Genomic DNA, 14,855 nt, shown 5'->3' with positions numbered 1-14,855 from the left:
GAAAAAAGGCAACAAGACTAAATTATCACCTCTTTTTTCTTTTCTATACTCAGATAATCTATTAATGTAAAAACAATTTGGCTCAGATTAGGCTATATTAGCTTGTTAGCAACATGTACTACGCTTGCGCCAATCGCCATTTTACAGCACAAGTTTCTATAAGGTTGCGACGAAAGGATTTGAAGTTAGCAAGACGACAATAATGTTGTTGTATTTCTCTCAATGTTATGCGAACGTGTCCGTAAGTTGTTGATTTCTGTTTGAGCAACATTTGTCTCAGCGTCACTCCGAAGCTTCTCGGGCTAGCTTAGCTTGTTAGCTTAGCTGGCTAGCTGCTGAGAAAGAGACAAAGCGGAAGTGATCGACACGTCGCTAAGTGTGCGTGTAAAGTGTGAAAATGTGCAAAGTAGAAATGCTGAGAGTGTTGGTGAAGCAGCGACTAACTGCTGCTGTGGAAGAAATATTTGTAGTGTTAGAAAGAACGATAGCAGAATACGAGGAGGAACTTTCTAGAACAAAAGAGGAGAACGAGCGACAACGTCAACTACTGGACGCTCTTTTCAACAAACGTCAGGATGAACAACACGCAGCAGGTTTGTTGTCAAATTGTACTTTGTCCAGAAAGTGTAACTCTCAGACTGTGGTTTTGATTACGTCACGTGATATCTGAGTTGCATTCTCATTGGCTGCTCAGAAAGAAATAAGATGGTTGCTACTCTAATATTAACGTGATATATATATATATATATATATATATATATATATATATATATATATATATATATATATATATATATATATATATATATATATATATATATATATATATATAGTTATGTGACATGTATTTTTTTTTTAAATTTATAAACCTTTATTTATAATTTGCAACATTTACAAACAGTTGAGAAATAATAATCAAAGTAAGTACCAAAAGAGTAAAAAAACAGCGCCAGGGGGTTGTAAATTCAAAGTAACTAAAATAGAATGCAAAATATATATATAAATACAACAAATAGATATGTCCGATAATGGCTTTTTTGCCGATATCCCGATATTGTCCAACTCTTAATTACCGATTCCGATATCAAGCGATACCGATATATACAGTGGTGGAATGAACACATTATTATGCCTAATTTTGTTGTGATGCCCCGCTGGATGCATTAAACAATGTAAGAAGGTTTTCCAAAATAAATCAACTCGTTATGTAAAAAAATGCCAACATGGCACTGCCATATTTATTATTGAAGTCACAAAGTGCATTATTTGTTTTTAACATGCCTCAAAACAGCAGCCTGGAATTTGGGACATGCTCTCCCTGAGATAATCCTGATACCGAGGGGGCCGGGGTTAAGGTGGGGGGGGGGGGTAGCGGGGGGTGTATATTTTAGCGTCCCGGAAGAGTTAGTGCTGCAAGGGGTTCTGGGTTTTTGTTCTGTTGTGTTACGGTGCGGATGTTCTCCCGAAATGTGTTTGTCATTGTTGTTTGGTGTGGGTTCACAGTGTGGCGCATATTTGTAACAGTGTTAAACTTGTTTATACGGTCACCCTCAGTGTGACCTGTATGGCTGTTGACCAAGTATGCTTGCATTCACTTGTGTGTGTGAAAAGCCGTAGATATTATGTGACTGGGCTCGGCACGCAAAGGCGGTCCTTTAAGGTTTATTGGCGCTCTGTACTTCTCCCTACGTCCGTGTACACAGCTGCCTTTTAAAAAGTCATACATTTTACTTTTTGAAACCGATACCGATAATTTCCGATACTACATTTTAAAGCATTAATCGCTTGATGATATCGGCAGTCCGATATTATCTCTAATAACAAACAAAGTGTAAAGCTCACACATTTTCAGTAAATAATTAAAATGTGGAACACAGCATCATCGTTTTCACAGCTTTTTGCTTGTTAGACGTAGAGAGTGTTTTAACGTAGAGTTCTAATTCTTTTTTAAAGGCACAAAAAACCAGGTCAGGTATTGAGAAACTTACTTTTATGAATATAAAACTTAGCCAATAGTATAATGAGGTTGCAAAGGTCAAATTCCTTTTGAAAATGTTTTCCATACAGTGTAAATTAGAGATGTCCGATAATATCGGCCTGCCGATATTATCGGACGATATATGCGTTAAAATGTAATATCGGAAATTATCGGTATCGGGTTTTTTTATTATCGGTATCGGGTTTTTTTTGTTTTTTTTAATTAAATCCCCATAAAAAACAGAAGATACACTTACAATTAGTGCACCAACCCAAAAAACCTCCCTCCCCCATTTACACTCATTCACACAAAAGGGTTGTTTCTTTCTGTTATCAATATTCTGCTTCCTACATTATATATCAATATATATCAATACAGTCTGCAAGGGATACAGTCCGTAAGCACACATGATTGTGCGTGCTGCTGCTCCACTAATAGTACTAACCTTTAACACTTAATTTTACTCATTTTCATTCATTACTAGTTTCTATGTAACTGTTTTTATATTGTTGTACTTTCTTTTTTATTCAAGAAAATGTTTTTAATGTATTTATCTTATTTGACTAATTTTTTAAAAAAGTATCTTATCTTCACCATACCTGGTTGTCCAAATTAGGCATAATAATGTGTTAATTCCACGACTGCATATATCGGTTGATATCGGTATCGGTTGATATCGGTATCTGTAATTAAAGAGTTGGACAATATCGGATATCGGCAAAAAGCCATTATCGGACATCCCTAGTGTAAATCCAAATAGCACATCTTTAAAGGCCTACTGAAATGAATTTTTTTTATTTAAACGGGGATAGCAGATCTATTCTATGTGTCATACTTGATCATTTCGCGATATTGCCATATTTTTGCTGAAAGGATTTAGTATAGAACAACGACGATAAAGATTGCAACTTTTGGTATCTGATAAAAAAAAGGCTTGCCCCTACCGGAAGTAGCGTGACGTAGTCAGTTGAACATAAACGCAAAGTTCCCTATTGTTTACAATGATGGCCGCATGAAGTGAGAGAGATTCGGACCGAGAAAGCGACAATTTCCCCATTAATTTGAGCGAGGATGAAAGATTTGTGGATGAGTAAAGTGCAAGTGAAGGACTAGTGGGGAGTTGAAGCTATTCAGATAGGGAAGATGCTGTGAGAGCCGGGGGTGACCTGATATTCAGCTGGGAATGACTACAACAGTAAATAAACACAAGACATATATATACTCTATTAGCCACAACACAACCAGGCTTATATTTAATATGCCACAAATTAATCCTGCATAAAAACACCTGCGTGTTTGTTATGCTAGCTCCTAGCTCCTCTGCTAGCTCCTAGCTCCATAGAACACGCCAATACAATTCAAACACCTGATCAACACACACCATCACTCAGCCCAAAAGACCGTTTCCTTAACCCAAGGTTCATAAAGCTTATATATTTTTAAAAAGTTACGTACGTGACGCGCACATACGGTCAAGTTATCGAATGTTTAGCAGCCAAGGCTGCATACTCACGGTACCTGATATTCAGCTGGGAATGACTACAACAGTAAATAAACACAAGACATATATATACTCTATTAGCCACAACACAACCAGGCTTATATTTAATATGCCACAAATTAATCCTGCATAATAACACCTGCGTGTTTGTTATGCTAGCTCCTAGCTCCTCTGCTAGCTCCTAGCTCCATAGAACACGCCAATACAATTCAAACACCTGATCAACACACACAATCACTCAGCCCAAAAGACCGTTCACCTAACCCAAGGTTCATAAAGCTTATATATTTTTAAAAAGTTACGTACGTGACGCGCACGTAGGTACGGTATGTGTTATGCTAGCTCCTCTGCTAGCTCCTAGCTCCATAGAACACGCCAATACAATTCAAACACATGATCAACACACACAATCACTCAGCCCAAAAGACCGTTCACCTAATCCAAGGTTCATAAAGCTTATATATTTTTAAAAAGTTACGTACGTGACGCGCACGTAGGTACGGTACGTGTTATGCTAGCTCCTCTGCTAGCTCCTAGCTCCATAGAACACGCCAATACAATTCAAACACATGATCAACACACACAATCACTCAGCCCAAAAGACCGTTCACCTAACCCAAGGTTCATAAAGCTTATATATTTTAAAAAAGTTACGTACATACGCAAAAAAAAGCCAAAGCTGCATACTCACAGTAGCACGTCTGCGTCTTTGTCATCCAAATCAAAGTAATCCTGGTAAGAGTCTGTGTTGTCCCAGTTCTCTACAGGCGTCTGTGTATCCAAATCAAAAGTCCTCCTGGTTAGAGTCTCTGTTATCCGAGTTCTTCCATCTTGACTGCATCTTTCGGGAATGTAAACAAAGAAGCGCCGGCTGTGTACTGTTGTGGCTGACTACGTTCGAAAAATACGTCCATTTCGCACCGACAACTTTCTTCTTTGCTTGCTTGGCTTCCTTCTCCATAATGCAATGAACATGATTGAAACAGATTCACGAACACAGATGTCCAGAATACTGTGGAATTATGAAATGAAAACAGAGCTTTTTCGTATCGACTTCAATGTGGAAGGCATACCCGTGTTCCCCGGGCTACGTCACGCGCATACGTCATCCTCAGAGGCGTTTCGAACCGGAAGTTTAGCGGCAAATTTAAAATGTCACTTTATAAGTTAACCCGGCCGTATTGGCATGTGTTATAATGTTAAGATTTCATCATTGATATATAAACTATCAGACTGCGTGGTCGGTAGTAGTGGCTTTCAGTAGGCCTTTAAAACATGTGACATGTACACAGCAGTGAACCACCTCCATGACGTCACCATCTCGGTTATGTTGCGCAACTCACGTGGTTGCAATTCACCATTTAAAAGGAGAGAAGAACAGGAAACGGTAAATATTTTCATTAACATTAATAGTTAATGAGAACTGTAATGGAATTTAGTACACACTGATACATAAAATTGTATATTATATGCTATATTATATATATATATACTATTTATATATAATATACACTATATTTTACGATCCTTCATTTGTGGCAGCTCCAGCCCATTTTATAATATTATTTATAATACTGCATTATATATCATCTTAAATCTACAAAAGTTAACAATAAATACCGTATGTAAACTTTAATGGTAGTCACACAAATCCATCATCACATAAATACAAATGAATAAAACAAATAAAATACGGCAAGTACGAGGTGGTGTCTTTTTATATGCAAATGAACCCCTCTGTAGTTTTGAAAATTGCTTCACGTTGGAATTATATTCAACTTTTTTTTTGTACTGTACTTCTATTTAGAAATGGCGACGACAACAGATTTTCAGGTCCAGCCCTTCATGGACCATCCAGAGTCTGAGGAACAAGGAACTTCTAGACCAGGCCTGGAAATCAAGCACCTCAAAGGTTTGTTAGTTAGATTTTTTCCTTCCCGACACCTTCCAGGGTCAGGGCTGATAAAACTGTATCACAACACAAGTGTTTTATATCAGTCGATATCGATAATTATCAATATTTTTTTCATGGACTGTGGAAAATAAGGAGCAGGAGAAAAATAACGTAGATGTTTTCATTTCAAATGTTGTCTGCCGTCTGCTACTAAGGCAGAAAAGGAAATGTCAACACAAAAACACTCAAACAATGTCAACAAAATGGTCAAATTGGGATATATATTAAATGATAAATAAATAAATATATATATTGGATATATGTTGATGTTGTTTTATCACCCAGCCCAATTCAGGGCCATAAAGCTAAAGGTATACAGTTTTAGTATTGTCAGGTTCAAACATCAATGACATCTATTAAAACAGACAAGAAGCAAGGAAATAAACAGAGACAAGATTCAATTTGGCTCAATTGAGGAGAAACGTGTCGACCTGTAAGCTCTTACAGTGTCACCCACCCTCTGGCGAAAGATTGCACGCCACTTCTTTTTATTTGGACTTTCCCTGTTCACATAATAACAGCTGTTTCTAAAGGAATGGGGGGGTATGTAAACAGCCATTGTTTTCGGTCACATTAACACAAAAGAAAAAGATGCCTCGAGCTTGGGCTGGTCCTGGATCGAGCTTGGGCAAATCTTGGATCACAATAGATAAACCCCCTGCCGTCTCCTCCCATCGTACTCAATGGAATTTTCCAAGCCTTTGGCTTGGTGCAACAAAGACAGCTTTCGTCTGTTCACTGGGAACCCAGACAACGGAAAGTTTTTTGATAATTTACATACAATTTTTCTGACAAGTATATAGTCTATCTCCATATTTGAAATAACATACCGTATTTTCCGGACTATAAGGCGCAGTTAAAATCCTTTCATTTTCTCAAAAATGGACAGTGCGCCTTATAACCCGGTGCGCCTAATGTACGGAATGGCTTTGGTTGTGCTTACCGACCTCGAAGCAACTTTATTTGTTACATGGTGTAATGATAAGTGTGGCCAGTAGATGGCAGTCACACATAAGAGATACGTGTAGTATGCAATGTGACGCCAGTAAACAACACCAAAACTTTATATGTTCCATTGAGAATATAGAACACTACACACTCAAAAACCTGTCAAAATGTTTTAGTACCACTTTGAAGCCGCGCCGCTTGATGGATTGTAGGTGCGTTACGGCTACCGTAGTCAGAGATACAAGTATTACTATGGTGTGTGTATAAGGACTGCAACATGTCTCCCATTAGCAGACTTATTATCTGGTGTTTTGTTCCACAATAGCATGCAAAACCAACTTTTCTTACCTTCTGGTACCTGCTGATCTGTATTTGAGATCTGCATAAGTCCTGAAAATTTGCGCACGTCTGCCTTTGTAGTCCGTGGCGACACCGTAGTCGATAAGCTTCTTCTTTTTCTCTATCTTCTTGTTATGTGACATTCATCCTCCGCTGTTGCCATTTCTAATATAAAGTAGTGTAAAGTTCTTACTTATATCTGTCAGTAAACTCACCATGAAAGCACTAAAACATACCGGTGTAGTGACTTTACATTATTCACCCAAGGAACTTTAGTTTTTAGAGAGTTCCGGTCACGGGACACATTTCGGGCGTTGTTGATGCACTAGTGAGCCACGGATGAGGAGATGCTGCTCCGTTATTGATTGAAGTAAAGTGTGAATGTCATTAAAACAGTTAGCGCCATCTTTTGACACTTCTTCCACTCCCGTCCTTGCACGCTACACCGCTACAACAAAGATGACGCTGTCGAATTGGAGGCACGTAAATAAGACCTGCCCACAAAACGGCGCATCCTAAAGCGACTGTCAGAAAGTGAGTTGAAGATGATGTGTAAAACATCATCTATGCAACATTTTGAGCAAAGAACCAGCATTACATGTTATGTAGACCACAAGGAAGTCTTTTACATTTAGAAAATAATCATAATATGACTCCTTTAATGTGCCCTATGGTCCAGAAATTACAGTATGTACATGCATACATTATACCTGATATAAAACTGTGTGTTAATCTGTAGCTACAATGCTACATCGCTAACGTATCCTCCCAAGTCAAATCAATCTGTTATTAGACTTCCTGTTTCATTCTATCCTTCCATGTCGTAAGTAGTAGGCCCTGACCTTGCCAATAAATGTTGTTTTGGAACAAAATTGTTGGAGGTTTAACAAAAAAAAAGCTTTCTTTAAAGGCCTACTGAAAGCCACTACTAGCGACCACGCAGTCTGATAGTTTATACATCAATGATGAAATCTTAACATTGCAACACATGCCAATACGGCCGGGTTAACTTATAAAGTGACATTTAAAATTTCCCAGGAAATATCCGGCTGACACGTCGCGGTATGATGACGTATGCGCGTGACGAAGTCAGAGTAACGGAAGTTATGGTACCCCGTAGAATCCTATACAAAAAGCTCTGTTTTCATTTCATAATTCCACAGTATTCTGGACATCTTTTGCAATTTGTTTAATGAACAATGAAGGCTGCAAAGAAGACAGTTGTAGGTGGGATCGGTGTATTAGCAGCGGACTACAGCAACACAACCAGGAGGACTTTGTTGGAGCGCTAGCCGCGCTAGCCTCTGACCTCACCTTGACTTCCTACGTCTCCGGGCCGCCAAACGCATCGGGAGAAGTCCTTCGTCCTTCTGCCGATCGCTGGAACGCAGGTGAGCACGGGTGTTGATGAGCAGATGAGGGCTGGCTGGCGTAGGTGGAAAGCTAATGTTTTTAGCATAGCTCTGTGCGGTCCGGTTGCTAAGTTAGCTTCAATGGCGTCGTTAGCACAGCATTGTTAACCTTCGCCAGCCTGGAAAACATTAACCGTGTATTTACATGTCCACGGTTTAATAGTATTGTTGATTTTCTATCTATACTTCCCGTCAGGGGTTTATTTATTTTGTTTCTATATGCAGTTAAAGCAAGATGCTATCACGTTAGCTCGTAGCTAAAGCATTTCGCCGATGTATTGTCGTGGAGATAAAAGGCACTGAATGTCCATTTGGCGTTCTGGACTCTCATTTTCAAGAGGATATAGTATCCCAGGTGGTTTAAAATACAAATCTGTGATCCACAATAGAAAAAGGAGAGAGTGTGGAATCCAATGAGCCAGCTTGTACCTAAGTTACGGTCAGAGCGAAAAAAGATACGTCCATCGCTGCCTCTCAAGTCCTTCACTGTAACGTTCCTCATCTACGAATCTTTCATCCTCGCTCAAATTAATGGGGTAATCATCACTTTCTTGGTCCGAATCTCTCTCGCTCCATTGTAAACAACGGGGAATTGTGAGGAATACTAGCTCCTGTGACGTCACGCTACTTCCGCTACAGGCAAGGCTTTTTTTTATCAGCGAGCAAAAGTTGCGAACTTTATCGTCGATTTTCTCTACTAAATCCTTTCAGCAAAAATATGGCAATATCGCGAAATGATCAAGTATGACACATAGAATGGATCTGCTATTCCCGTTTAAATTTTAAAAAATCATTTCAGTAGGCCTTTAAAGTGCTTTGCTCACACAAAAATATTTTAGCTACATTTTCACCAAACAAAAAAGTTAAGTCGGCATTTTTTACTTCTCCGGATGCAGCCGGAGGTCTGTAGTGTCCTGGTCAATATAAACAACATTTTAGGTGGTGGGTCTCATCGTGGACAATTTTATATACTGTAATGTACAAATAAATGTTTTTACTGTATATGAACATGTTTTCATTTCAAAGCCTGACGTCAGTTCACTACACAGTACCAATTTACCACACGGTTCTGTAGATCAGTGTTTTTCAACCTTTTTTGAGCGTAGGCACATTTTTTGCGTTGAAAAAATGCGGAGGCACACCACCAGCAGAAATCATTCAAAAACGAAACTCAGTTGACAGTAAAAAGTCGTTCTTGCATGTAAGGTTCAAACACCGAACTATTTATTAAACGGGACAAGAAGCAAGGAATCAGGCAGAGACAGAGTTCAAGTTTTCTCATGAGGAGAAACGTTTGGGGCTGCACACTCAGTTACAGTCTCCCACCACGCTCTAAGGCAGTGTTGTTCAACCTTTTTTGAGGAAAGGCACATTTTTTTCATTAAAAAAATCCCGGGGGGGCACACCACCAGCAAAAAACGTTAAAAAATGAAACTCCACCAGGTCGTCGTGCCTTATTTTGAGTTTGTTGGTGTTTTCCTGTGTAGTGCTTTAGTTCTGGTCTTGCGCTGTTATTTTGGTGGCCCTTCCTGTTTTGTTGGTGTTTTCCTGGAGCAGTTTCATGTCTTCCTTTGAGCGATATGTCCCGCATTTACTTTGGTGTAGCAATCAAGAAGATTTTAGTTGTTTTTAAAGCTTCTTTGTGGGGAAATTGTTGATTGTCATGTCATGTACGGATGTACTTTGTGGACGCCGTAAGTTTTTGCTGTCGTCCAGCATTCTGTTTACTTTGTAACCAGTTCAGTTTTACTTTCGTTTTGCATAGCCTTTGCCTTTTCCTTTCCCTTTCCCTTTTGATCATTTTTGGTTTAAGCGTTACATACCTTTTTTACCTGCACGCTGCCTCCCGCTGTGCTCTGCATGTTGGGATCACAACAAACCATCCTCGTCTCACCCGACACATTCCGACTTTTACAAAGCAATTAACTACCTGCTGCCACATACCGACATGGAGTATTACATACCGACATGGAGTATTACATACCGACATGGAGTATTACATACCGACATGCAGTATTACATACCGACATGGAGTATTACATACCGACATGGAGTATTACATACCGACATGGAGTATTACATACCGACATGGAGTATCACATACCGACATGTAGTATCACATACCGACATGTAGTATTACATACCGACATGCAGTATTACATACCGACATGGAGTATCACATACCGACATGGAGTATCACATACCGACATGGAGTATCACATACCGACATGCAGTATTACATACCGGCATGGAGTATTACATACCGACATGAAGTATTACATACCGACATGGAGTATTACATACCGACATGGAGTATTACATACCGACATGGAGTATTACATACCGACATGGAGTTTTACATACCGACATGGAGTATTACATACCGACATGCAGTATTACATACCGACATGGAGTATTACATACCGACATGGAGTATTACATACCGACATGGAGTATTACATACCGACATGGAGTTTTACATACCGACATGGAGTATTACATACCGACATGCAGTATTACATACCGACATGGAGTATTACATACCGACATGGAGTATTACATTCCGACATGGAGTATTACATACCGACATGCAGTATTACATACCCACATGGAGTTTTACATACCGACATGGAGTATTACATACCGACATGGAGTATTACATACCGACATGGAGTTTTACATACCGACATGGAGTTTTACATACCGACATGGAGTATTACATACCGACATGCAGTATTACATACCGACATGGAGTATTACATACCGACATGGAGTATTACATACCGACATGGAGTTTTACATACCGACATGGAGTATTACATACCGACATGCAGTATTACATACCGACATGGAGTATTACATACCGACATGGAGTATTACATACCGACATGCAGTATTACATACCGACATGGAGTATTACATACCGACATGGAGTATTACATACCGACATGGAGTATTACATACCGACATGGAGTATTACATACCGACATGGAGTATTACATACCCACATGGAGTATTACATACCCACATGGAGTATTACATACCGACATGGAGTTTTACATACCGACATGCAGTATTACATACAGACATGCAGTATTACATACCCACATGGAGTATTACATACCGACATGGAGTATTACATACCGACATGGAGTATTACATACCGACATGGAGTATTACATACCGACATGGAGTATTACATACCGACATGGAGTATTACATACCCACATGGAGTATTACATACCGACATGGAGTATTACATACCCACATGGAGTATTACATACCGACATGGAGTATTACATACCGACATGGAGTATCACATACCGACATGGAGTATTACATACCGACATGGAGTATTACATACCGACATGGAGTATCACATACCGACATGGAGTATTACATACCGACATGGAGTATTACATACCGACATGGAGTATTACATACCCACATGGAGTATTACATACCCACATGGAGTATCACATACCCACATGGAGTATCACATACCCACATGGAGTATTACATACCGACATGGAGTATTACATACTGACATGGAGTATTACATACCGACATGGGGTATTACATACCCACATGGGGTATCACGTGGTTACCCTGCTGAGTTCTACACATCACAGACACGAAGCAACGGCACATTATTTGCAGATTATAATTATTGATTTGCAAAAAAATATTCTTGGGACCAATTAGGTGAAGTTGCATAATTTCCCACAGCACACCAGACAATATCTCATGGCACACCAGTGTGCCGCGGCACAGTGGTTGAAAAACTCTGCTGGGGATTATGATGTAGTTTAGCATATTTATTGTTTTTTTTTGTTCAAGATTTTGTACATTTTACTGTACCAAAAATGCACCAAAGGGTGAAATGAATACTGAAGTACATACCAAATTACCAAATTCCGTAACATTGCACCCCAAATTATTAGTACCAACATTATTTTTTTTCATTTTAGCTCGTTTTTTTCCCCCCATTTCTGCCATTGTGTCTCACACTAAAATGTTGGAGCCAGAAGACCATGTGACCTGAATGTGATTGTCTTTTTAGGAGCTGCAGACGTCCAGCACATTAAAGATGAAGGAGGAGAGCATCTTGAAGGAGGGGAGGCGTTCCCAGTGGTCGGTGTCCCTGTGAAGAGTGAAGAAGATGAGGTCAGAGGTGAAAGTGAGGGGAAGAGAGAGGCGGAGCCTCCAAGCAGCAGCTCGACACAACACGTGACAACAGGAGGTGATGGTGGAGGATCTCAAGCGGACTTTGCTCCGCTGTCAGACAGTGAGGACACAACGCCACGCTGCCTTGAAAGTGACGAGGAAGACTCGAGAGCTGGCACGACTTGTCACGCTGACAACACACGCTGGAAACACACAACGCCACGCTGCCTTGAAAGTGACGAGGAAGACTCGAAAGCTGGCGCGACTTGTCACGCTGACAACACACGCTGGAAACATTTTACCTGCTCTGTGTGTGAAAAAACCTTTTACGATAGAAGCAACCTGAAAAGACACATGAGAAGTCACACAGGGGAGAAACCGTTTTCCTGCTCGGTTTGTGGCAAAACGTTTGCCTACAAGGGAAACCTGACGACACACACAAGGACACACACAGGAGAGAAACCTTTTTCCTGTGCAATGTGCAACACGCGTTTCGGTGACCATTCGGTACTGATCCGGCACATGAGAAGACACACGGGTGAGAAACCTTATACCTGCTCCGTGTGCGGCAAGGCTTTCCTGGTGAAGGGGTCTTTGACGGCGCACGCAAGAACGCACAGCGGAGAGAAACCGTTCACGTGCTCAATTTGCGGCAAAAACTTCTCCCAAAAGTCCCACTTGAGGACGCACGCCAGAACGCACGGCGGGGGGGGGACGTATTCCTGCTCAGTCTGCGGTGCAAGTTTTGAACTCCACTCTGCTTTGTTTTGGCACATGACAACTCACAATGCACACTGACATCTCCAACAAGTGGAGAGCAAAATAACAACGGAAGAAATAAGCCTTCGACAAACTTAGACAGGTAAGCACTTTGATGCTGAAAAGAAACTTTATTAGTGTCGCTTGGTCCAGTACTTTTTTGGAAGTGTTACTAGTAGTTTGGAAGTTGTGAGAGGAAGAGAACTGTGACATTAATAATGAGCCTTGCGAGTTGTCCCTCGCCACTAGGGGAGCTCCAGAGCAGTGTTTTTCAACCTTTTTTTTTAACCAAGGCACATTTTTTGCGTTGAAAAAACGCGGAGGCACACCACCAGCAGACATCATTCAACAATGAAACTCAGTTGACAGTAAAAAGTCACAATTGTTGGATATGACTTTAAAGCATAACCAAGCATGCATCACTATAGCTCTTGTCTCAAAGTAGGTGTACTGTCACCACCTGTCACATCACACCCTGACTTATTTGGACTTATTGCTGTTTTCCTGTGTGTAGTGTTTTACTTCTTGTCTTGCGCTCCTATTTTGGTGGCTTTTTCTCTTTTTTTGTGTATTTTCCTGTAGCAGTTTCATGTCTTCCTTTGAGCGATATTTCCCGCATCTACTTTGTTTTAGCAATCAAGAATATTTCACTTGTTTTTATCCTTCTTTGTGGGGACATTGTTGATTGTCATGTCACGTTCGGATGGACTTTGTGGACGCCGTCTTTGCTCCGCAGTAAGTCTTTGCTGTCGTCCAGCATTCTGTTTTTGGTTACTTAGTGGCCAGTTCAGTTTTAGTCTGGTTCTGCATAGCCTTCCCTAAGCTTCAATGCCTTTTCCTAGGGGCACTCACCTTTTGTTTATTTTTGGTTTAAGCATTAGACACCTTTTTACCTGCACGCTGCCTCCCGCTGTTTCCCACATCTACAAAGCAATGAGCTACCTGCTGCCACCTACTGATATGGAAGAGTATTACACGGTTACTCTGCCCAGCTCTAGACAGCACCGACACTCAACAACAACACATCATTTGCAGACTATAATTACTGCTTTGCAAAAAACATTTTTAACCCAAATAGGTGGAATTACATCATCTCCCACGGCACACCAGACTATGTGGTTGAAAAACACTGCCCCAGAGCATGTGTGAGGTGTCCCCAGGATTCAAAATAAATGTGAAAGCAGGCATTGTAGCAGCAGGAAAAATGGTTATGTGTATAATTGGTGGGTCCAAAGTCATTCCAAAAAGCGACTTAATTTAATAATAAACGGCACAGAAGTAGATGAGCAGTGTGGATATAAATTATATTTTATCTAAGTGAAGCCTCGCTAGTGCAAAATAGGATCAAGTGAAAATGGCCACATTGATGCTTGTATGGAAACACAAAATTAAATCGGAAAAATAACAGCAAACTTTGTAACATCGAATCTTATCCTTGGATGGAGTAAGAAATATTGAGCCATTCTCTTGTCGCCAATTTACTAAATAAACGTAAATAATCTCTGTGTGGGTTCCCTCCCTTCCTCCCACCTCCAAAGACATGCACCTGGGGATAGGCCCCTCCCACCTCCGAAGACATGCACCTGGGGATAGGCCCCCTCCCACCTGCAAAAACATGCACCTGGGGATAGGCCCCTCCCACCTCCAAAGACATGCACCTGGGGATAGGCCCCTCCCACCTCCAAAGACATGCACCTGGAGATAGGCCCCTCTCACCTCCAAAGACATGCACCTGGGGATAGGCCCCTCCCACCTCCAAATACATGCACCTGGGGATAGGCCCCTCCCACCTCCAAA

The 14,855-nt window shown here is 40.6% G+C and overlaps 1 protein-coding gene across 1 annotated transcript in view; it reads left to right on the top strand.

Annotated features, from left to right (window-relative positions):
- Positions 1-14,850, top strand: part of LOC133630159 (zinc finger and SCAN domain-containing protein 2-like) — a 14,876-nt gene extending 26 nt beyond the window's left edge. The window contains exons 1-3 of the mRNA XM_062021553.1: positions 1-593; positions 5,287-5,391; positions 12,196-14,850. The exon at positions 1-593 is cut by the window's left edge and continues 26 nt beyond it. Of these exons, the coding sequence (XP_061877537.1) occupies positions 398-593; positions 5,287-5,391; positions 12,196-13,097 (1,203 nt within the window). The 5' untranslated portion in view covers positions 1-397 and the 3' untranslated portion in view covers positions 13,098-14,850. The remainder of the gene's footprint in view (positions 594-5,286; positions 5,392-12,195) is intronic.
- Positions 14,851-14,855: the final 5 nt, after the last annotated feature.

Source organism: Entelurus aequoreus, linkage group LG02, assembly GCF_033978785.1.
Source record: "Entelurus aequoreus isolate RoL-2023_Sb linkage group LG02, RoL_Eaeq_v1.1, whole genome shotgun sequence".
NCBI classification, from domain to species: Eukaryota; Metazoa; Chordata; class Actinopteri; order Syngnathiformes; family Syngnathidae; genus Entelurus; species Entelurus aequoreus.
The sequence above is the reverse complement of the archived record's forward strand: the minus strand, read 5'-3'. Positions and strand labels throughout refer to the sequence as shown.